Genomic DNA, 24,931 nt, shown 5'->3' with positions numbered 1-24,931 from the left:
CGGCTTCTGCTCTGTAACCGAGACCGCTTTCCTCCCTCTCTGTAACATTACCCACCTCATTCAACATCCTGCAGTCCGCGTCCTCACCCACGCAATGTCCCACACTCCCATCATTCCCTGCCCTCGCCAAGCTCCAGTTGGGTCTCGGTGTCGCCGCATCCACCCACTGCTCCTCTAACACTGAGCTTCTCCTCGTCCCCAACACCTCACATCCTACCATTGTGGCTACTTGTTCAGCCACTACGCTCTTGCCCTTTCTGTCTGGTCCTCCCCCTTTGATACTACTTATCCTGCTTTTAAAGGCCTTCTCATAATCCTTCTCCTCGACCATACCTTATTTTGTCTCACTTAACTTAGTTTAAAACTAGTTGCATTTGCGAGTTGTAGGACTAGTGGTTGTAGCAGGCAGTCACAGTTGTTATCTGCTGGAGTAGGACTTCATCATCATCGTCATCATAGGCAGTCCCTCATGTTGAGGATGACTTGCTTCCATGCCAAAAAAGGGATGAGTTCACAGCTGTTTTAATGAAGGACCTAATATTCCAGATCCCGAACTACATGTTGAAGGATGGAAGATGCCTGTGAGTGGATTTTTTTAACGTATGGTGGCCATTGCACACCAGCCATCTCATGGGCTTGACAGAGCTAGGTCTTGGTCCGGTGGCAAGGGTTATCCAAGACGACTGGACTTGCTCTGCTGCACGGACCTAGTGCACACACAATCGCAGTGTGGCTGGCCTGTGCTGCCCCTGGGCCCTTGCCTTTTCTGGGCTCCGAACTCACGCCTCTCCTGGGCCCCGATCATGTTGCTCCACGATCACTTGCCGCTCCTTCGCCCCGACCTCGCCACTTCTGCTGACAAGTAGGCAAGTGCATGGGCAAGTAGGATTTACGGCGCTGATGACTGCATTTTGTCAGTTGTGTGCTTGAAGTCACCCTGTGCTGCAATAGTAATTATGGAACTCATTACAACATGAAGCAACCTGCTTTTCATCTCTAGTTTCAACAGAAAGAATACATAACTGCAGAGAATAGGTTTTCAGGCTGGATTCCACTCAAGGGGCCCAAAGTCCATGGTAGTGTGCTCTGCTGGTGCAAGTGCAGCAGAACAAACCTCCCCACCCACCCTAAGCCCAGGCTAGAAACTCTGAGCATGGAGCCATCGACATGGCCATGAGGCTGCCAATGCCTGCATGGGCACATCAGTGGCATTGCTCTGAACTGTTGGAGTGGCTCCATGCCACTTTGATGGCAGAGTGGAGACCAAGAACTAACATCTCTTTAGTTCTCCAACTTCCAAGGGAACAAACCAGCCCACTTTGGAAAAAGTCATCAATCCCCTCCTGGATTGATTATCTTTCCCTATTATAGGTTTGGGGCTTTTCTTGAAGGTTTTGGCGGGACTCACACCAACTCTCGACTGGTTTGACTTTCGCTGCTATTAACAGAAGGTGCAAAAGGGTAGAATTCCTGGGATAGTCTGGGAGTTCCGCCAATCAGCTCCTTGACAAAGGTAGAGCGGGCGGAAGATTCACCTGCCTCTGCATCCCCAGAAAATGGCAGAGCAGAAAACATGACAAGGAATCGCAGAGGAACTGCGTTCTGCCCTGTTTTCTGGTTCCAATCCGGCCATCCACTGGAATTGTGCCTTGGCCCCAATCAGAATTCAAAAGCTAAAGGGCTGGAACTTTTGTACTGTCGTTTTTGAGGCAGTCTCACTGTCTGAGTGCTGATTTTAGCACTGGGCGTTAGGCGCAGCCTCAAAGTCCTGAATTCAGTTTGTAAGCACAAAGATGAGGGAGCAGCGCTAAAAAGTGACGTTGCACGCTTTTCCTCGGGCGAGAGCTCAGGAGGACGACGGAATTTTGCATCGGAAGGCTGCTGCCATGCTAGAAAACAATGGGAAGAAAAAAAAAGAACTAAAACTTCTCCGATCCACGCACACACTCCCCCACTCTTAAAACTAATGAAAACATGCAGAAATAGAGACAAACTTTGGTTTTATGAAAGGTAAATCATGTTTGATAAATTTGCAGGAGTCCTTTGAGGATACAAATGAGCAGGGTGGATAAGGGGGAACCAGTGAATGTGGTGTATTTGGATTTCCAGAAGGCATTCAATAAGGTGCCACATAAAAGGTTACTGCACAAGATAAAATTTCAAAGGTAGGGGTTAATATATTAGCATGGATAGAGGATTGACTAACTAACAGAAAACAGAGTCAGGATAAATGGGTCATTTTCCGGTTGGCAAACTGTAACTAGTGGGGTGCCACAGGGATTGGTGCTGGGGCCTCAACTGTTTACAATCTATATCAATGACTTGGATGAAGGGACCAAGTGTAATGTTGCCAAGTTTGCTGAGGATACAAAGATGGGTGGGAAAGCAAATTGTGAGGGGGACACAAAAAATCTGCAAAAGGATATAGACAGGCTAAGTGAGTGGGCAAAAATTTTGCAGATGGATTATAATGTGGAAAAAGGTGAGGTTATCCACTTTGGCAGATAAAATAGAAAAACAAATTATAGTTTAAATGGAGAAAAATCATTTGGATGGGTCGGAGAGGAATTTTTCCAGATTTTTTTCTCCCTAAATTGGCCTGGGTTTTTATCTGTGTTTTGCCTCTCTCTCGAGATCACATGGCTCTGGTTGGAGTGGATTGTAGGTGTTTTTAGTATAAGGGGTGTTGCAGTGGTGTGGGGCGGACTGGATGCTCTTTGCCTTTCCGTCATTGTTCATGGGTTTGTATGTAACCTTTAGGGCTGCTGATGAAGGGCCATGCAGTTCTTTGTCGGCCGGCGCGGACACGATGGGCCAAAATGGCCGTCTCCTGCGCTGTAAATTTCTGTTTCTAAAGTGCTGCAGTACAGAGGGACCTGGGGGTCCTTGTGCATGATACACAAAACGTTAGTATGCAGGCACAGCAAGTAATCAGGAAGGCAAATGGAATGTTGGCCTTTATTGCAAGGGGGATAGAGTATAAAAGTAGAGAAGTCCTGCTACAACTGTACAGGATATTGGTAAGGCCACACCTTGAGTACTGCGTACAGTTTTGGTCTCTGTATTTAAGGAAGGATATACTTGCATTGGAGGCTGTTCAGAGAAGGTTCACTAGGTTGATTCCGGAGATGAGGGGTTGACTTATGAAGATAGATTGAGTAGGTTGGGCCTATACTCATTGGAGTTCAGAAGAATGAGAGGTGATCTTATCGAAACATATAAGCTAATGAGGGGGCTCGACAAGGTGGATGCAAGAGAGGATATTCCACTCATAGGGGAAACTAAAAGTAGGGGACATAGGGCCCAAATTTCCCCATGAGTTGCACCGTATTTTTTGGTGTAACTTGATTTTTCTGGTATCATCTTTTTAGTTGCAAATATGGTCATTTAATTTGCGCCAGTGTAAGTGAGTTAGTTAGGTTTTTTGTTCGGTCAGTTTCTTTTTTCAAAAGTGGGTGTTCCCAGCCACTTACACCATTTTTGCCAATTTGGCCAGAAAAAAGTTGTACTAAACTAACTTAGGGCAGCGTATGCGACGCACAGAAAGACCTTACTTACAGTTAAGGAATCGGCGCAAGTAACTACATTTAAAGCACCACCAAGCACCAAACAAAGCACAACAAGTAATAAGCAATTAATTAACAAATAAAATAGAAGGAACCCTGCAGCTAAAGCACCAAAATCAATCAGTAAATAACAAATAAAAAATAGAACTCCGACCTTTGGGAACACAGCGGGTTGCCGATGAGGGAGCCCATTCGGTCAGGGCTAGTGACAGCGTGCTTCGGCCCCTCCCACACAGCCTGCAGCGTGTGTTTGCAGAAACGACCTGCCAGGAGCTACTGCACATGCGCGCAGACTCTAGCGCGCATGTGCTGAGGTCCCGGCACTGTTTTCAGTGCTGGGACCTAGCTCCGCCCCCCTCTCTTTGTTCTGCGCCATGCCAGCTCCACAGACGGCCCGAGAATCGGCCATGATCGCACGGATTTTTTTTGCCGCTGCTTCTGAGGTAAAATGTCGGCGGTGGGGGGGGGGGGAAACGGAGGGCCAAATTTGGGCCCATAGTCTCAGAATAAGGGGCTGCCCATTTAAAACTGAGGTGAGGAGGAATTTCTTCTCTGAGGGTTGTAAATCTATGGAATTCTCTGCCCCAGAGAGCTGTGGAGCTGGGTTATTGAATATATTTAAGGCGGAGATAGATTTTTGAGCAATAAGAGAGTAAAGGGTTATTGGGAGCTGACGGGGAAATGGAGCTGAGTCCAGATCAGCCATGATCTTATTGAATGGCGGAGCAGGCTCGAGGGGCCAAATGGCCTACTCCTGCTCCTATTTCCTATGTTCTTATATTCTTGTGTTCTTTCTGGACAATTCCGCTCTTTTGCGACAACTTTTTCCTGCCCATACGGCAGCCATACAAAGCAAATGTCACGACAGCAAATGTATGCTGGATGACGTCACCATGTGGGTGGTGTTAGCCGGCACAGCGTTGCCTCTTGGCGCCTCTGCCAAAGAGTCAACTCAATTTAGGTCGAGGTGTCAATGCCGCTTACTGACGACGGTAGGCATTTGCCGCCCGTTAGCCGCCTCCTACGTGACGGTAACGGATGGCGTACAAAACCCAATTTCGACCCCCTCGTATTTAGTTAACATCTAACACGCTGAATGATGCTCAGGAGATTTTTGGGCATCATCTTAGCCTGAGATTGCAATACAGCCAAGACATGCTGCCAGCCAGTGGGCATCTTTTAGTAATGTGTCATTCTTTTCATGTTCACTTTTATTATATTGTAATTACTGGAAATGGCTGATGTATCATTTCAATACATCCCACTGTAATATAGTTACATAGACTTCTGGAGAGCCAGGATTGATGAGACATTGAGCAACTTAATACGATTATAAAGGAAATCTTTCTAATGGAGCCAACAGAACAATAGCAAATAAAATCCCTCATGTTTTAATAAATAGAGTTTCTGTAAATTCCAATGAATTTGCCTTTCAAGCAACAGAAAGAGAATTACATTTATTTAGAATATTACCAGTAACTTCAAATAGTCTCTTTCTCGCACACTTACAAGAACAATGTCTACAGGTATAACCAAAGCTGTTATTGACAATAGACTATAAGGTCAGATTTGACTAAGTCGTATGTTTTAGCATGATTAAAAATAGACATTGTAATTATTCCATCTTAATATTTGGTGTCCATATATCAAATAGATTTGCTCAACATGTTCTACATTCATCATAGGCAGTCCCTCGGAATCGAAGAAGACTTGCTTCCACTCTTAGCATGAGTTCTTAGGTGGCTGTACAGTCCAATATTAGAACCACAGTCTCTGTCACGTGGGACGGATGGTCGTTGAGGGAAAGAGTGGGTGGGACTGGTTTGCCGCACACTCTTTCTGCTGCCTGCGCTTGATTTCTGCGTGCTCTCGGCGACGATACTCGAGGAGCTCAGCGCCCTCCCAAATGCACTTCCTCCACTTAGGACGGTCAATGGCCAGGGACTCCCAGGTGTCAGTGGGGATGTCGTACTTTATCACGGAGGCTTTGAGGGTGTCCTTATAACGTTTCCTCTGCCCGCCTTTGGCTCGTTTGCTGTGGACGAGTTCCGACTAGAGCGCTTGCTCTGGGAGTCTCGTGTCTGGTATGTAAACTACATGGCCTGCCCAGCAGAGCTGACCAAGTGTAGTCAGTGCTTCAATGCTGGGGATATTGGCCTGGACGAGGACGCTAACGTTTATGTGTCTGTCCTCCCAGGGGATTTGCAGGCTCTTGTGGAGACATCGCTGGTGGCCCTGTAGACCATGAGCTTGGTGGCAGTTTTGAGGGACTGGTCTTCAAACACACTTTTCCTCAGGTGGTCGAAGGCTGCACTGGCGCACTGGAGGCGGCATTGGATCTTGTCGTCAATGCCTGCTCTTGTTGATAGGAGGATCCTGAGATGGGGAAGTGGTCCACATTGTCCAGGGCCACGCCGTGAATCTTGATGTCTGGGGGGCAGTGCAGTGCGGCGAGGACAGGCTGGTGGAGGACCTTTGTCTTACTAATGTTTAGCGGAAGGCCCATGCTTTCATATGCCTCGGTAAATACGTCGACAATGTCCTGGAGTGCAGCCTCTGTATGTGCGCAGACGCAGGCATCGTCCACGTACTGTAGCTCAACGACAGAGGTTGGGGTGGTCTTGGACCTGGCCTGGAGACGGCGAAGGTTGAACAGCTTCCCACTGGTTCTGTAGTTTAGTTCCACTCCAGCGGGGAGCTTGTCAACTGTGAGGTGGAGCATGGCAGCGAGGAAGATTGAGAAGCGGGTTGGGGGGATGACGCAGCCCTGCTTGACCCCGATCGGACGTGAATTGTGTCTGTGATGGATCCATTGGTAAGGATCACGGCCTGCATGTCGTCATGGAACAGGTGGAGGATGGTGACATACTTTTGGGGGCATCCAAAATGGAGGAGGAAACTCCATAGACCCTCGCAGTTGACAGTGTCAAAGGCCTTTGTAAGATCGAAGAAGGCCATGTATAAGGGCTGGCGCTGTTCCCTGCATTTTTCCTGCAGCTGTCGCGCTGCAAAATTCATGTCCGTTGTGCCCCGGAGGGGACAAAATCCGCACTGCGACTCCGGGAGGAGCTCCTCTGTCACTGGGAGAAGACAATTGAGGAGGACTCGAGCGATGATTTTCCCAGTGGCTGATAGCAGGGAGATTCCTCTGTAGTTGCTGCAGTCGGACTTGTCCCCTTTTTTAAAGATGGTCATGATCACTGCATCTCTGAGATCTCCCAGCATGCTCTCCTTCCTCCAGATGAGAGAGATGAGGTCATGTATTCGTGCCAGTAGTGCCTCTCCACCATACTTCAGTGCCTCAGCAGGGATTCCATCCGCTCCCGTAGCCTTGTTGTTTTTTAGCTGTCTTATGGCCTTTTCCACCTCCTGCAGTGTTGGGGTCTCACTGAGGTGGTGGCGGGTAACATGCTGCGGAATGGAGTTGAGAATACTCAAGTCAAAGGCAGAGTCTCGATTGAGGAGATCCTCAAAGTGTTCCTTCCACCGGGCCCTGACTGCCTCGGTGTCCTTGATGAGCGTTTCCCCGTTCTTGGCCAGGAGTGGGGTGGGACCTTGGGAGTTTGGTCCATATGTGGCCTTGACTGTGGTGAAGAATCTTCGCACATCATGGTTGTCGCCCGGCTGCTGTATCTCCTGTGCTTTCTTCATCCACCACCTGTTCTTTAGGTCCCGGCTTTTTTGTTGCACCTTCGCCTTTTGCCGTCTCTAATGCTGCTTTGCTGCTGCAGAGTTGGGTTGTTGTTTAAGGCTCAGAAATGCCCTGCGCTTGCAATCAATTAGTTCTTGAATCTCCTGATCTCATCAAACCAGTCCTTGTGTTTCCTGGTTAAGTGACCGAGCGCCTCCTTTCAGACACTGATTATGGAGGCCTGGAGGGCAGACCAAGCGCTGTGGGCATTCTGCATCTCTGGGTGATCAAGGCACGCCAGGTTAGCTGTGAGACGCTGACTGTAAAGGGCTTTCTTAGCTGGGTCCTTAAATGCCCCGGCATTGACTTTTTTGCGACACTGCTTCTGTTGCCCCCTTCGCTTTGGGGCTATATTGATGTCAATGATGGATCGGATTAGGCAGTGGTCCATCCAGCAGTCATCAGCTCTTGTCATGGCACATTAAGGCCTCGTCATCCCCTGTCTGAGCAGCGATTCCTTTCCATGTGTGAACTGTACAAAGTGTGTATAATTATGTCATTGTAAATATGTTCAATATTGCAGGTTATAATTGACCATTTGAATGTTGCGGTTGTGGCCTGGAAGTGCAGCTGTAAAAGGCGGGGGCAGATTTATCATTGTATGACTCATCCCATTTCTACAAAAAGGCCAAAGGCAAATTTCAGTCTTGTAAAGAAATTGAATCCTGTTGCTCTCAGCCAGAATCGTCAGGTTAGCTGCTGACGAGCTGCATTGTGCCTGTTCGAGAGCTACCACTGCAATCACACATCCTTTCTACTTTGCTCCGGCTGACCTTAAAAAAAACCCCATGTATTTCACAAGATTATGTATTAAATATTGATGAAGAAAAGCTTCTGATCCATCCACACCTTTTATACACATGCTACTATTGTGTTTCTGTTTAAGAGTGCACTGCACTACACATCGGAAGATGGACCGATCATTTATCAATTAAGAAAATTTACCATTGCCAGCTTCCAAGTGTTTCTTAAATGATTCCACCATTGATGGGATGAAGGAAATGCAGGATGCTCAAGAGGCCAGAGTTGGAGGAATGCGGACTTCACTGAGGGTTGGAGGGCAAAAGAAGGTTATAGAGATAGAGAGGAGCGAGGCTATTTGAATACAAGGATGAGAATTTTAAAATCGAGACCTTGTTGTACCGGGAGCCAATGTGGGAACCAGCGAACATGGGTGATGGGAGAATGAGACTTGGTGTGAGTTAGGATACAGGCAGCAGAGTATTGGATGAGCTCAAGTTTACGAAGGGTCGAAGAGGAGAGGCTGGCCAGGATGGCATTGCAATAGTTGAGTTTGGAGGTAACAAAGCTTGGATGAAGGTTTTAACAACAGATGGGCTGAGGCAGTGACTGAGATGGCCGATATTATGGAGGTGGAATTGGGTGGTTTTTGTGATGGAGAGGATATGGGGTTTGCAGCTCATTTTGGGGTCAAGTTGGATGTCGAGTTTGCAAACCGCCTGAGACAGTGGCCAGAGAGGTGGGGTGGAATCGATGGCTCGGGAATGGAGTTTGTGGCTGGGACTGGTGCTAATTGTTGTTAACTAGGTTATTGTACAGATGATCCCTAAATTTACTCATGCAATTGATTCCATTATTTTGCGGAATGGAAGTAAGCCTATGGGTTTGTGGTTGCCTGTTTCTGTTTTGTTACCCTGAATATGGGCATCACATTAGCTTGTTTCTAATCTTCTGGTACCTCCCCAGTGTCCATTGAATCCCTTGTAACTAACTAATTTCTTCTCTGAGGGTTATAAATCTGTGGAATTCGCTGCCTCAGAGAGCTGTGGAAGCCGGGACATTGAATAACTTTAAGACAGAGATAGACAGTTTCTTAACCGATAAGGGATTAAGGGGTTATGGGGAGCGGGCAGGGAAGTAGACCTGAGTCTATGATCGGATCAACTATGATCATATTAAATGGCGGAGCAGGCTCGAGGGGCCGTATGGCCTATTCCTGCTCCTATTTCTTATGTTCCTATGTAATATCAGTGTTTCAAAAATCTCTTCCCTAATCTCTTTTAGCACTTTAGAGACTTATTTGTTCTGACCCCAAGTAGCTGGCTTAGGGCTTTCATCTCATTTTTAACAAAGAAGGTGGAACCCTTCCCATGCACCGGTCCTCAGCCCCATTTTCAAAAGCACATATAGTAAACTAAAACATTGTTCACCAGGACATTAACTACGTATGGACAGTAACCATGTATGAACAGAAAAGCTCCTTGATGCATGTTCACAGAATGTTGACATGATGGGATAGATTTTCCAACATGAGTGCAGTTTACAGTTGCAGGGTTAGAAATGGGTTTTGCTTGGCATGAATGAGAGTATGCTATTGATTTTCTGAGGTTAATGCCTTATCATCACTCTGTCCAGCTCCTAGTGTAGATTTGGATGTGAGCACTAATGGTGGCAAAGAACAATTGTGTGAGAGTGAAATTTAAAGGAATAAGACCAATTGAAAGAGTTCTACAATGGAGTAACACACATTCTGAATGGCTCAAATGCTATTTCAAACCATTAGCACCTATTTTCAAGGCTATACGAGGAGTCAGAACTGGCGGATAAAAATGAAGGGAAAAGAAACCCAAGGTGGAGGCAAGTAATGGGGCAGCCCTGCACCCAATCGTCTGTTCAATAATTTCTGAAAAGATGGTGGTGCTACTCGAGGGTGGTTGCAAGGCGGGTGGACCTCTGTGCCACTCCATGGCATCATCTCCATGGGTCAGCGCTGCAACATGCCTGCAAGGAAGTGAAGCCAGGTTTCAGGCCATAGCTGAGGCTCAATGTATGGGCCAACATTATGCTGCATGGTAGCTGCAGGTGTCCTTGCAGCAGATGGCACAGCTTTGCATCAGCTTTCTGCTAACTTGAACGCTGTGAAACCCGATTCCTGCGTTGTTGGCGGGTAAGTATGCCAGGGCCGGCTAATGAAGGTGGTGGCATCTTGGCAGGTGCAACCAATCGGTGTACACTGTCTGCTTTCTCTGCAGTGCCACTGAAAGAAGACCATGATTGTGATTGGGGTGCTTCTGAGAGGGGCATGCAGCATTACAGTTGGTTAAACATCCACATGTCTTAATTCCTGGGGGAATATGAGTGTCTACAGCTGCTAATCATCTGCCAGAGCAAAGTATATGCATCAGGTGAGCACAGAACACATCGCACACACCCTGATCTTCTTACCTCCCCTCTGTTGGTACCCTTGCTCTTCTTCCAAGTACCTTGGGTGGAGGAATTCCTTTTGGGGAAACCCATTGAGAATTGTGCAAAAATATTAGAACAATTGATTGCGAAGGCTCTTGAGAACCGAAGAAAAATGGCAAAAAAATCCCCTTTTGTTACCACTGTATCCTTTCCATATTTCATTTACTTGTCCGACATGCAAATAAAAAAAATGGGCAGAAAATCCACACTGACATGGGCATAGAGATGCCTGTCCTGTTCCACATCTGCACAGCTGCTTCACGTAGAACCGAAGGCCATTCAAACATTTTATTTTAATTTTCGGATTTTGCCACTAGCGTTAATGAAGGAGAAAACATAGAGCTCGATGTCACTTGGAATGGAAGATTTATTCGGATTCAACTCAAAGCTGTGACAAGCAGGTTGTGTGTTTTGATCCTTCTGCCTGTATTTCTCTGATGAAAATGTCAGATCATAATTAAATGTCATTTTTCTGCTTGACAGGAAGTGCACAATGACAAATGAGAAGTAGCGCTTCCATGTACTAAAAGGGCTGGTTTTATTAATATGGGATTTTGAAAATCACAAGGTGCTTGTAAAACTGAAAAAATTCAGCAAAGGTTCAAAGCCCTTTGACCTATATAATAACTCTGGCTTTCCTCAATGCTTTGACAGGGAGCCATTGGCTGCCAGAATTAAAGATTTAACACTGAGGGGGAAATAGTGACTGTCCCCGTCGTGCTCTCCCTTCCAAGAGGGATCCCACTAATAATGAAGTGATTTGCTGCTGGTGCTCAGTGTTGCGGAAATTGTCCAGTCAGTGCACGAGTCAGAGCTGGCTGTGTGGGTTCCTGCAGGTAGTGCAGCAAGGTGTTGCATTTGTATGTCCCTTGGAGTTGCTGCTTATTCGTGGATGTAGAAACCAAAGAGAGATGTGTTAGAATTCTAGCTGTATGGTTCCCTCCCCCCACTTCCAAGATGTCTTAGTTGGCAAAGTGTTGTGCATCATGGTATTGTGCATGAGTGGAGATATCTCGGTCAGTAAGTATACGAGACAAAATAGCAAAAGGATGGTGCCAAACCTCTATTTGGGAAAGGACCCTGGCTTACTCTCCTCCTGCTGTCACTGGCAACAATTTCAACAGCTGCCTCTTCAAACTCTGGCAAGCAGAGAAGTAATGTTGAGATACTGCAAGTCTACAGTGTCACCCAAGTGTCCATCCTACATCACAGTTTGTAGGCGGAGTAAAGTTCCACATATTATGAAGCTGGGGTACAGGCAATCTCCAATCCACTCACTTTTTCCTTGCCTCAACTTCACTAAACATTGCAGTCTATACCCCCTGTAATTGTGAAGCAAACAAACTTGCCTTTAAATTCACAGCAGAGCCCTTTATATTTCTAGGCCTGCGGAATAGATCCATCCCCTTGCAACTGTGAGATCACCAGCGACAGACTCACATCAGTCGGGGAGATCGCTCTATAGATACAATGAAACTCAAACACAAAGTTGGGCCCGAATGGAAATGTGCCAAATTTGGGTGGGCACAATTCTGGCATTGCCCATTCCTGCCATTCCATCCCTATAAACCAGTGGAATAGCACTGACAATTAAAGCTAAATTAATGAGATTATCACCAAGGAGGGCAAAATATCAGAGAGGGGAGGATAAAGGAAAAATTTTATTTTGATACAAGTCCAGGTAAATACTTGGTTGAAATCCTGATCCACTGCAGCTGAGATTCCAGTTGTATCCACTTTTTATTTTCTCCTGTCTCAACTTTTTGAAAGCATGCAGTAATTTTGCACCTTACTGCACAATTAACATATTCCACACACACACATGCAGTGAAAGCACACAGTGCAGAACGATTTTAACTGGAGAATCAAAGGCCAATTAAACACAATTGGTAGATTGGTTGGTAACTTACCAGTTCGTGCAAAATCTAAATGGTGTTTTCTGAAGCAGTGTTTAAAATTATGAGGGGTTTCAATAGATTAGATAAGGAGAATCGGTTTACACTGGCAGGTGGGAAGGTAACCAGAGGATATAGATTTAAGGTAATTGGCAAAAGAATTAGAGGGGCGATGGAGAATTAAAAAAAAAAAAAATTGTGTTGTGATCTGGAATGCACTGCTTGAAAGGATGGTAAAAGCAGATTTGATAGTAACTTTCAAAAGGGAATTAGAAAAATATTTACATAAAATTTTGCAGTGCTATGGGGAAAGGGTAAGGGACTGGGACTAATTGGATAGCTCTTTCAAAAAGCCGGCACCGGCACAATGGGCCAAATGGTATCCTTCTCTGTTGAATGATTTTATGATTCAACTGCTACGTGTTTTGGCCTCACGCGTGTTTGTTTGTAGCTGTGCTTAGTGTAATAGAATGTGAGCTTGCATTCATTAATGATTGCATCAAGCCCACTATTATGTCGGAGCAGTGACTGAACAGCGAAGGTGTAGTTAGTTTGTACAAAGGAATCTTTGCCATTTGATCTCATTGGATTTGACAAGGTAGCAAAGGGCACAGTGATATACGAGCTTCTCTTATCAGTGTAATTCTATATTTCGGGTTCAAATAGAAAGCCTTCTGGAAGGCAAGTTTTGATGACCTCCTCAGTATCAAAGTATTAATTTCTGAAGACTGCTCATCTACTGTATTTAGTCATTTGAATGAGATTTAATTTCTTGGCTTTATTAAATGCTCTAATTAAGCATGCTTCCCATTAATTCACAGCAATTTCCACTTATGCAACTATATATCACATTAAAGTCTACAACTAGAGCACAATTCCACCATCATTTCTTATTGATATTCCAAGTTGCAGCTAATAAATTAATGTATGTTAGGCAACAAATCAGAACTAAGTTGAGGGAGTTTACAAATAAAATACAAGTTAAGTGGGTGGAAAAATGATCAAAGAACTATTAGGAAGATATGAAAATAACAAAAGGAGGTTTGAACAGCCAATAACATGCATCAGCAAGAGAAATTGTTCTGAAATCTTTTGGCCACCATCAGTACTGAAATAACAATTGTTGAAAATAAAATTGATTTAAAAAAAACCCCCACAAAATTTACATGTTTCACAATGATATGATTAAACTTACATAACTTGAGGCCTCAGCCTCTCAAACCTGCGTTTTTAAACTTTATATTTGTTCCACTATCAAATCAGTTGAACACATTTAACAGCTACAATTCTCAGCATATCTCAGTCCAAGGGTGGGCATTGTGGAGAAATCTCCCAACAAGATACTTTTAGGTCATTGTGCACACAGATCAGTGTTTTTTCCCCCACTCAAGCTATAATAGTAATTATAAAAGTTTGTTTTTCCAAACGACTTCCAAACAAAAACACACTAAAGCATGAACTTCAGAACTTTTGAGGCACGTTTTGACAGGAAAAGTATTCGTGTTTTATTTCACGAAGTCTGTTTTACAATGTCTGAGGGCACTGTCTATTTGGTGAAATCAACACTCCCCAGACACAAAGGAGGAAGAAAATCCACCCTCCAGTCTTTACTTAAAAAGTCTATTTTAAATCACAAAATCGGACATTAGATAGCCTGCACTTTTAGGTTTTAAAAAAATATGTGGCAAGGCAATAATATTGCATCGAGGGAGATGGGGCATCTGGGATCAGAGTGAATAGGGCAAGCAATTGAAGAATTGAGAGCAGCGCACGGACTGAGGGGGAATCCGAGAGAGAGAGATTTAAAATCTCCAACAATAATTAAAACATGAAGGAATGAGACTTTGCATATGTAATAGTTAATTTTCAGTAATAGAAAGCTTGATTGGCAGTAATTAGCACTTATCACATCATTGAGTAATTAGACTGAAATGTACGAGACTTAACTTTGTGGCGAGTTCGTATCTACTGTGCAAATACAGCAACTTCACAGTTCAGTGCATTTCAATTGTGAGGCAGACAGCGAAATACCAGTTTCACAAAGCTAACGGCATCTCAGACAGCAACATTTGGATTTCCACATTTAACCACGCATCTGCTCTTGCCTGAAGTTGCTGTGGTACTTACTCATAAATAACAGCAAGCACTATTAGTCAATATAAATCCTTGTAAAAGTCAGATAGCCAGGTGATAAAGGATACTTAGAGCCTGGTGTTTAGTTGCTCACAAGCCTTTATTTACATAGACCCACATTACATACTGTGCACCTCCCAGACAAACTAACAATGCTTCCCCAGTCTACTCCCATATATATGAGCACCAGAGAGTACTCGCCATCTGAATACAATTAACACCCAATTGCTATACACTACTTGAATACAATTAACCCTCCTCACATCTGCTTTACATTAACTGTAGGGAGGAGAGGTTGTTAAAAAAAAATGTCAAACCACACACTTTTGCAGTCAATATTCCAATCTCGTGCATTTGGGAACTTTGTGCTTGAGGAGTAAGTAAAGAATTGAGATGCTATTGAAAACTCTGCAAGAATGAAAGGCAGGTGATCAATATTTGACCTGCGCAGACACTAATTTAAGTCATCAGTCTTGATAAATCACAACCTGTGCTCCTTTGGGGTTTGTTCCATTGATATGGATGTCTTGTCATCTAATACAGTCACTGATGTCCTAACACTGCAGGTCAGCATCCCACTGGTATACTTGTAAAGGGATTAGGTGCAGGAGCCATGCCAAGCTCTTTAATAGTAGTCCTGCTAACTGAACAGAAATTCAAGGTTATAAGGATTTGCTCAGTTTATGGTTCCTGAAATCACTACATTTTCCAAGTAAGGGAAATTATATAAAACGCTTGTTCAGCATTCCAGCACTGTCCACTGTGGCCACTGAATGTCTGTTTCCTTTATTATACCTGAACGGATCGCCATAAAAACAGTGTCTGCACATATATTAACATAAAGCTCATACCTTAAATTGTTACAAATTGGAGCCAAGAGAAGGGCATGAATGACATTACCGAAAGTACTTCATAAGAACATAAGAAATAAGAGCAGGAATAGGCCATTTGGCCCCTCGAGCCTGCTCCGCCATTCAGTAAGATCATGGCTGATCTGATCATGGACTCAGCTCCACTTCCCTGCCCGCTCTCCAATGACTGCACCATTCCTGTGGTGGTGGAAGGCAATGGATGTGACTATTGCAAATAACTGGAAATCCTGGTGTGAAGTTTCCTTGCCTTCAGTTCCAAGGTTAGGGGCAGAAAAGTGTGGGAGTTGGTGAGGGGTCAGGGAGTTTTCTCTGGTTATGTTTGTTCCCCAACTGCTGCACAATAAGGCCAAAGACCTGTAGGAATTGGGAAAAACTGAGAACAAGCAAGCACTTGAGATGTTAGCAATTTCCAGAATCTTTCTATGAAGGTGTCTGTGGCAGTGTGAAAGGGCCCCATACCATCACCGTTTCCAATAGGCACACCGTGCAGGCCAGTCGTACTGATTTATTCAAAGATCCCAATAGTATTGGGGTAGGTAATCTTATCTGAGGCTGTCATTATTATCACAAAGGGGCATTTTGTAGGTTTTTGGGAACAGGTGGGACTGAGACTGGGATCGGAAATTGCTTCCTCCAAGACGTGTTTATGTTTCAGTGCTTTTTAAGCTTTGCCTTTATTAAATATTATTGTTTCTCTTATTTTGCCTGTATTTTTTCCACAGTGCCCATTTCATTTCCCTTTTCTTTGCTATGTGATTGTTGTTGAAATTGTGTTCAGCTTCTTTTGTTAACCATGGTCCTGGTTTGGAGTTTTGCACCGTGCTCTGTTTTAGTGTTTCTATCCAAAGGGGTGGTGTTGCATAGAGACTTGCCTGTTACACTGTTGCCTTGAAACAGATTGGGGGGAGAGAGGAGGCAGTGGGTTGTGCGGAATGTGCTATACACTACAATAACAGGACATTTGCGGGCAGTGCACCCATTGAGAGTAACTGTTTCCGGATAGGAAAGATACTTTGTGCAGAATGTACCGGCTGTGATGCCAGCAGTTGAGATTTGCCGTGCCCACTGCAGTGGCTGGAAATATCTGGCTGTTTTGCTGCAACAACGTGACCTCTCGATGAGAACCGTGTTTCCAAATTTAGCAACAATGAGCTCTTTTGGGAAAGTACCTTCAAGAAAACTTCAGTTTAATTGAAGAACCATTATTTGTTCAGCCTCCGGAGCTATATTTAGTAATTGCTGATGAGTCATCTCTTGACGTGTCAACAATTTATACTACTTGGTCGGTCAGATAAGAAATTAAATGCGTGGGTTATTTGTGTAGATGAGTCAAATTCTGCCGTGTATGTAACAGAAGAAGCGGATGAAACCTAATGTTTTGGAACCTTCATAGCACAGTAGACCGACGGCATTATTGTCAGTGGAATTTCCACAAACTATGATTGAAACCAAAGACTTCAGGTATAATTTCTAGTTTTTTGAATCCGCTATTCTACTGTGTGGCAGGTTTACACACAAGCAGCTCAGTTGTTGAGTACCTCTGGTTGTAAGCATTCCTGTTAACTGCAGTGTTGGATGGTACACATGCTATTATTGGCACAATAGAAGCCAACAGGAAGGCAATGTGTGCACAGAAAAGAGTGTTTTGAGAGCACGAGCAATAATGATTGGACAGTGACACATCCTGAGCCCTTCTACTCATTTGACACCTTTAACCTAGTTACCAGCACAGAACAGCTTTATTTCCTCCTCCATTAAACCTCCCCCCCCCCACCCCACCCCACCCCACCCCCTACCCCCCTACCCTCCTACCCTCCTGTAGTTGTGTAGTTCTACAGCATCAGTTATATTCCACTATGTTGCACAAAGTAGTCATTATTCATGATCCTTGATGGTTAATGTACACGGGTTATTTTACCATGTTTTATTCACAACTGAACCCCATCCTAACCCATCTGACAATGACCCAGGAAGCCTGGCCAATTTTTCCTTCCCACACCCAACCCAAGGCCAAATGCAGCATTCCTTATTGCTGCCCTGATTGAGATCAGCTGACTTGGCACCAGTCATGAATGACACCTGGGACCTTTAACTTCTGTATGGTTCAGGACTTGGGTTTAAGCCCCATTCCAGAGACTTGAGCACAAAAATCTAGGCTGACATTCTGGTGCAGTGCTGAGGGTGTGCTGCACTGTCGGAGGTGCCGTCTTTCAGATGAGATGTTAAACCAAGGCCTCGCCTACTCTCTCAGGTGGACATAAAAGATCCCACGGCACTATTTTGAAGAACAGCAGGGGAGTTCTCCCCGATGTCCTGGCCAACATTTATCCCTAAGTCAACATCGCTAAAAACAATAGATGATCTGGTCATTATCACATTGCTATTTGTGGGAGCTCGCTGTGTGCCAATTAACTGCCACGTTTCCTACATTACAACAGTGACTACACTTAAAAAGTACTTAATTAGCTGTAAAGCGCTTTGGGACATCCTGAGGTCATGAAAGGCGCTATATAAATGCAAGCTTTTTTTCTTTTTACTAGATAAACTCACTGACTTATCAGGGATGGCCATAAAAGAGAGTGTAATACTACAAATAGAACGTCCCCAAACCAGAAATCTCGGGACCGAGGCCATTCCGGTTTTTGGGATTTTCCGGATTTCGGAGAAGAAATCCGACGTCCTAAATCCGGAAATCCCTGGTCCGAGTCTTGGGTAATTCCAGATTTCGAAGAAAAAATCCGAGAGGAGTACGTGGGTCAGGTGGGTGTCGGCTTGGGTCTCACGTGGGTCGGGGTCATGGGGAATTCCAAAAGGCTCAGGAGCAGGTCTGTACGTACACTGTACTTGCGCTGTTTAAAAAATAAAATCCTGTTTTTGGAACAGATTTCCAGATTCCGGAGGCCGACTCCTGTGATCTGCCCAATGTCCGGTTTTCGGACAATTACGGTTTTTAGAACTCCGGATTTCAGACATTTTACCTGTACTATAACTTATTAACCGTAGTTGACCAGAAACTTAACTGGACCAGTCACATAAAAACTGTGGGCACAAGAGCAGGGCTTCTTTGACAGCACCTCCCAAACCCGCGACCTCTACTACCTAGAAGCACGAGGGCAGCAGGCATATGGGAACATCATCACCTGCAAGTTCCCCTCCTAGTTACACACCATCCTGACTTGGAAATATATCACCGTTCCTTTAGTGTTGCTGGGTCAAAATCCTGGAATTCCCTCCCTAGCAGCACTGTGGGAGTACCTTCACCATACGGACTGCAGCGGTTCAAGAAGGCAGCTCACCACCATCATCTTAAGGGCAATTATTAATGGGCAATAAATGCTGGCCATGCCAGCGATGCCCACGTCCCAGGAATAAATAAAAACAATTCAATCTGCACAGTACCAGCACATATGTCAACACATGCAACAGGTTCATTGTATAAAAATGCTGACCTGCAAAATATGAACGTACCATGTAGTCATAGCAGATAAAGGGGTCTCATGGCGATATGATTGCAATGTCTGTGACAACAACAGGAAAAGAAATTGGCTCAAAATTTGCTGTCAAACTAATGGTGAGCCTAATTGCGCTCTCTGTTATTTATGTGCAAATGTCACAACAACTTCAGGTGAGGAGCAGATGCTTGATTAAATGTGGAAATCAAAAAGTTGTTGTCCGAGTTGCACCACTCCGCTGTTAGCTTTGTGAAAATGGCTTCTCGCTGCCTGGCTTGGCATTGAAATGTATTGAGCAGCGTGAAGTTCCTGTACTTGTGTGGGAGTTACAAGGTAAACTCACCACAGAAAGTTCAATCCAGTCATTTCAAGTCTAAGTGCCCTTGTAACAACATGATGAGGGTAAATTATTGCCAGGTAACCTCTCTGGCACTGAAAATTAACTATTGCAAGTGTGGAGTCTCATTCCATCAGGTTTTAATTGTGGTTGGAAATTTATAAAGTGTTCATAATGCTGACTCTCCCCCTTTTAATATATTTTTTTGCTTTTCTCCCTGCCTGTTTTATAGCTCTGCCCTGTCAGAGCATGTTCATTATGTTATTATACAAGCACCTTTGGTTTTATGATGCTGGGCATCTTAACATCTTGTTTAAAAAAAAAAATGATTTCCAGTAAGCAGGAACATTTTGACTGAGAGACTATGCATAAAGGGGTAAACAATTGAATCTGACCGGTTTTATTAATGCAGCATATCTGCAACCAGGAAATGGAAATTGGTGTTCGCTAGTGACCGTTTTATACACTGCCCAAATTTCATTTCGCTTGACTTGAACAGAAGCCAAAATCAGACGAGCTGTAAGATGAGCTTGTTTCACGGTATTGGCATAGAGCAATTTAACCCCGAACCTCTTTCTCCCCCCCCCCCCCCCCAAAAGTAAGGTTTTAAAAAAAAAAAATGGCAGTTGCTCTTTGCTTACAATGTGTTAATATGTTCCATTTACAGTATTTGATGTATCTGGTGTACTGTATATGGTACATTGTGGCAGTCCCCGAGCTTTACTGAGTGACTTGGATTACGACTGAATCTGGAGACTGATTCTGGGCAGTGCCAGGCAGTATTAGTTGATACTGTTGCTGCCATACCATTAGGGTAAATTATCTGCCTGCAAAAAAAAGTCTCTGCTGATTTTCTCTAATTCTGTAATTTTGTGATTATCATCATTTGTTACAAACAGGAAAAGCAACAAACAATATCCAGCCAGAGGATGACTCCATGGAATCTGTGCTTCCGAACCCTGTCAGAATCGCCTTTGTTTTGGTTGTTCATGGTCGAGCTTCGCGACAGCTGCAGCGCATGTTCAAGGCCATCTATCACAAAGATCACTACTATTACATCCACGTGGACAAGGTAGGCTTGAGAGAGGCCATGAGGCTATTCCTTTCCTGGATTGATGTTATTAAAAACCTGATGGGTGTCTGATATTGAAAAAAGGACTTTTTGCCACATTCCCATCCATCTCCAAGATTAACAATCTTCCCATCATGTCTTGCAGTCTATCGAGAAACACACTGTTTAAAATCGCTTTCCTAACTTAACATAAGAATTAGAAGCAGGAATGGGCCATATAGCCCTTTGAGCCAGCTCCGCCATTCAATAAGATCATGGCTGATCATGGCTGAGCTCAACTCCATTTTCTCACCTAATCCCCATATTCCTTGATTCCCTTAGAGTCCAAAAATCTATCGATCTCTGCCTTGAATGTACTCAATGGTATCGTTTATGGAGTTATTAATGTCTTATGTTATTATAATATCGCATGATGCAGGTATGCTATATTACATCACTTTTACATCGAAACAGTTTTAAGAATGGTGCAGGATTGAATTATACTGTCAACACTGCTTTCAAATTGGAGGAAAGCACTGAATATGCATGTAGCACTCTGCTTGGCAGTATTTGAATGCAAATTACATTTTTTGTGTTTAGATAGAGAGCAGACTGCCCTATAATTCTAACACTAAAACATGGGCACTTTTAAAAACTTTCATTCTAGCGTTTATAAATTTGGCTTCACACCAATCGCAATTAAAATGACAGCTGGTGTGAAACTACTGTTGTGAAAAGACTTCCTGGAGGTGGTCACCTACTCGATGGTGAATCCTGAACTGGTACAGTTTAGCCACAGGCAGACTTCACATATTGGGCTGGATATTCAGGTCCTTGGCGCTCCGGGTTTTAACCTTCCGCGGCGAGAAAGGGGCGGTGAGGTCTTTTGCCTCTGGTCGCAATCCTCCGGTTGGGTTTTGCGGTGGCGCTTAGAAGCACCGCCAGGAAGAGCTGCACCAGGTGTGCAATGCCTTTTGTTGTGACACCGGCAGTAGTTTCGACTCACATCCGACCCATATGCCCCGAAGCACGCCCCGCGACGAGCGCCAGGGAAAACCTGGCCCTGCCCTATCAGCGGCGGGGAGGTGGATAAACTGCAGAAAAGGTAAGTTCCAGAGTTTATTCTTTTTTTTATAGTGACTTGTGTTTTGATGGTGTGGGCAATGTTTTTCGAATGTTTTTGTTTTTTTGGGGGGATTTTTTCCCCTCCCAAGGCTTCTCTCGGCCCCGCACTTTAGTTGGCGGGGTTCCCATTTTTGCACCGCGAAAGTTGTACAACGCCTCCCTTTGCGCTCCACACAGTGTAAACGTTACCCGGGAGGTAACTTTCCCGCCCCGCCTCTGTTTTCGCCCCGAAAACGGCAGCCCTTTGTATTGTTGTGATAAGGAAATACAAAGTATGCAGACAAATGGTTCTATTGGATGACTTGGCTTAAAACAAGTGTATGTTATTCCATTAATCATGTTATTATTGTATTTTAAGCGATCAAACTATCTGCACCGGGAAGTATTACAGTTCGCCAGCCAGTACACGAATGTGCGGGTCACGCCCTGGCGGATGGCCACGATCTGGGGAGGGGCAAGCCTGCTGACTATGTACCTTCAGAGTATGCGGGATCTACTGGAGATGAAAGACTGGTCCTGGGACTTCTTCATCAACCTAAGTGCTGCTGACTACCCCATCAGGTACAGAAACGAGAAGATTTATACATTTGCACTTTATTGAGGGAACCTGGGCATTGGCAACGTCCCTGCATCACTGTCCCCTTTTTATCTTTGTTTAGTCGCTGCTCCTAAATCGAGACCAGACCACCTGTAGGGAAGAGCAGACCAGGAGGCTGCTCATTAGACTCCAGAAAATGTAGGCCGGATACTAAACAGCGCAATCAGGCAGGGTCTATCAATACTGGACGGTGGCATCAGTCGGGGTCTATGGACAGTGTAATGAGGCAGAGCCTATGGAAACTAGGCAGGGCTGGACTGCATATTTAGAAGCACATTGGATATCATTTTGTCAAGCTCAGTTAAAGTTGCATTTTTTAGTGTGAGTCTCGAACACAGAATATATGGGATGAGATTGCACAATTCAATGTTGTACCTCGGATCTTCTGTGTTTAGTCTTAACTGCTGCTTAGATGCAAAGGCAGGTTTAGGTTATAAATTATTAGCTGGCTTAGCATACTTGGAAAAACGCTTCATAAAAAAAATTATTCCCTGAAATGTCAGTGATATTGAAACTGAAGGATGAGCTAGATTAGATGGGCCGACTGGCCTGTGTGCTCATTCCTGTGATCTCTGTGAAATCAAAATGATTGGGGGTAAAATTCCGGTCGTAAGCTTCCTTCGGACAAACGCCTCCGACCCAAAATGTTTTTAGGAAAATACCTGGTGGTCCCGGAGGCCTTCATTCCATGTGTAGCGTACAGGAAGAGGATTTCCCCGTAAGTACGAAAGAGCTGGAGTCACGTGGGCCTGGACCACCAATCACACTGCAGTATTCTCATTGATAATATTGGGAACTGTGTTTTTACAAGTTCCCATTATTATCAACGAGAATAAATTCCTAAAACACGAAACGCAACATAATAACTAAAAAAAAACACCTCACATATTTAAAATTAATTGAAATGAAAGTTAATTAAATGTTTTAGAAAATAAAAATATTTTGGGGAATTTTTTTAATGTGTCTTAATAAGGTTTAAAATAAACTTACCTTAATGGACAGGGTTTTTAACTAAAAAATGTGTATTTAAATTTAATTTTTATATGTTTTAAAATGAGTTTGAAGTACATTCAGTGGGCAAGAGTTGGGCAAATAGCCCAATCCCTCCTGCGCGAATGTCCTTCTCCCGGGGATGTGGATGAGCTGTATGGAGAAATCTTGACGGATCGGAAAAGCCAGTTTTCAGCGCATGCGTATCGCGCCCCAAGAAACTGCTTTTGCGAGGCCTCACTGGGTCCGTGCGCACTTCGTACAGAGCCGGTGAGGTCAGAATTTTAGCTCCAATATCTTTGTCTCAAAGTGCCCAGCCCTACCATACCGCATGATAAATTATTCCTTTCCTGTATAGGTAGAAGTCATTAACACCTACCTGTTAATGGCTCCTACCTATACAGGAAAGGAGGCTGATGGATGACAATTCGAGAAAGTTTAGTTTGTATTCCCTATATATTCCACTATTTTCATCTGCACTCTTGGTTCCTGTTGATCAGTCAGTTGTATTTGACAACCAAATCCGTCACCTAGCCTGTTTTTAGCGAATACGTCAAGATAGCAGGATCTAAATATCAAAACGGAGACAGGCCAGAGACAGAATTGTACAAAGAAAAATTGGAATCAGCTGAAAATGACAGCTTTGAATAAATGATACAACCTAAACTATTTTTGCCCATTTTTCAAACAAATTTGGATCCTGTTTTTTGTAAAGATTCAGTTGAAATATGTGAATGAAATAATTTTCCTAGTTATGAATTCAGTCTACACAACCAGTACAGTGATACTAAAAGACCTCAATCAAAGTCACTGAAAGCTAATTTAGTGTGATGCGGCACTTTGCAACATGGGTGATTTCCAGCTGAAACCTCTACATTAAATCTCCAAGTTCATGCTGACTTAATAGAGCAGGTTAATAACTTTAATACCTAGGCCTATTGATTCCTTCACCCTGCTCTCCTCCGTTTATCACAACCAGCAAGTCATCACATTTATCTTCGCTGGTGCTGGCGATGGAACCTGCTGAGTGGGGAGTAATGATCATTAGCATTTAAAGGTTATCCAGAGTGATTGGATTGAAAGGCTTGTTGGGTGTTTTCTATGGGCTTGACTTCATAAAATGGTTTTCCGTTACATTTCTATTGTTATTCACAGGCGTTTACTGCAGAGCTCATTGGTATTGACTTCTGACAGTGATATTTATTCACAATGGAAAATTGATTTCCCAAGCAAGGCCGTGCAGCCAGCGGTTTTCTTTCACACTTGCCTCATTCCGCTAACAATGGAGCAGGCACAGTGTTGGAAAATTCCTCCGGGTCTCTGTCTCAGTGGCTGGGGTGTCTCATTTCAAACACCTCGCAAGGCACTTTTGCTCCAAGCCGCAAAGCTTTACAGTGCCACTTACCGTAACGTGCCAGGTGACCTTCAATGCTGCAACAGTACAGGGCTTCTAATGTGCAGTGAATTTCTGTGTTTTAAAAAAATGTGTTCATTCACGGGATGTGGGCATCGCTGGCAAGACCAGCATTGATTGCCCATCCCAAATTGTCCTTCAGAAGTGATAGTGAGGTGCCTTTATTGAACCGCTGCAGTCCATGAGGTGAAGATGCTCCACTCAGAACTTTCTGAATTCTGGGAATCATTTAGCATTCGAATTTGATCTTAAGAGCGAAGGCAAAGACTAATTGGTCCTGTAATGTTAATCATTAAAACCCAGAGGTCAGTCACTTCTGTAGTCTGGAAGTAAATATTCTACTGCAGTGCCAGAAGATTGTACTCAGCAGTTAGACTATGTAACTGCACTCGCTTAGTATTTAAGAAGAGTTCCTCTTAATCTAGTAAGTGTATCTCTTGTATTGGCTCCATTCAAATATCAGGAATCTGTCCTTTCAGTAATCATTACCTAAAAACAGCCCGAAATAAATAACCATCACATAATGCCTTTGAGCTAAAATCATGGAATGATTGATGAAATATTCTCCCAAGCTGTAGCTTCCTCTTGTTCCTAACTTGC

General features: G+C 44.1%; 1 protein-coding gene across 1 annotated transcript in view; it reads left to right on the top strand.

Annotated features, from left to right (window-relative positions):
* The window catches only part of xylt1 (xylosyltransferase I), a 234,389-nt gene that overhangs the window by 115,987 nt on the left and 93,471 nt on the right, over positions 1-24,931 (top strand). The window contains exons 3-4 of the mRNA XM_070856725.1: positions 20,053-20,225; positions 21,688-21,890. Coding sequence (XP_070712826.1) covers positions 20,053-20,225; positions 21,688-21,890 — 376 coding nt within the window. The remainder of the gene's footprint in view (positions 1-20,052; positions 20,226-21,687; positions 21,891-24,931) is intronic.

The sequence above is a fragment of the Pristiophorus japonicus genome, chromosome 15 (assembly GCF_044704955.1).
Source record: "Pristiophorus japonicus isolate sPriJap1 chromosome 15, sPriJap1.hap1, whole genome shotgun sequence".
Taxonomy (NCBI): domain Eukaryota; kingdom Metazoa; phylum Chordata; class Chondrichthyes; family Pristiophoridae; genus Pristiophorus; species Pristiophorus japonicus.
The sequence above is the reverse complement of the archived record's forward strand: the minus strand, read 5'-3'. Positions and strand labels throughout refer to the sequence as shown.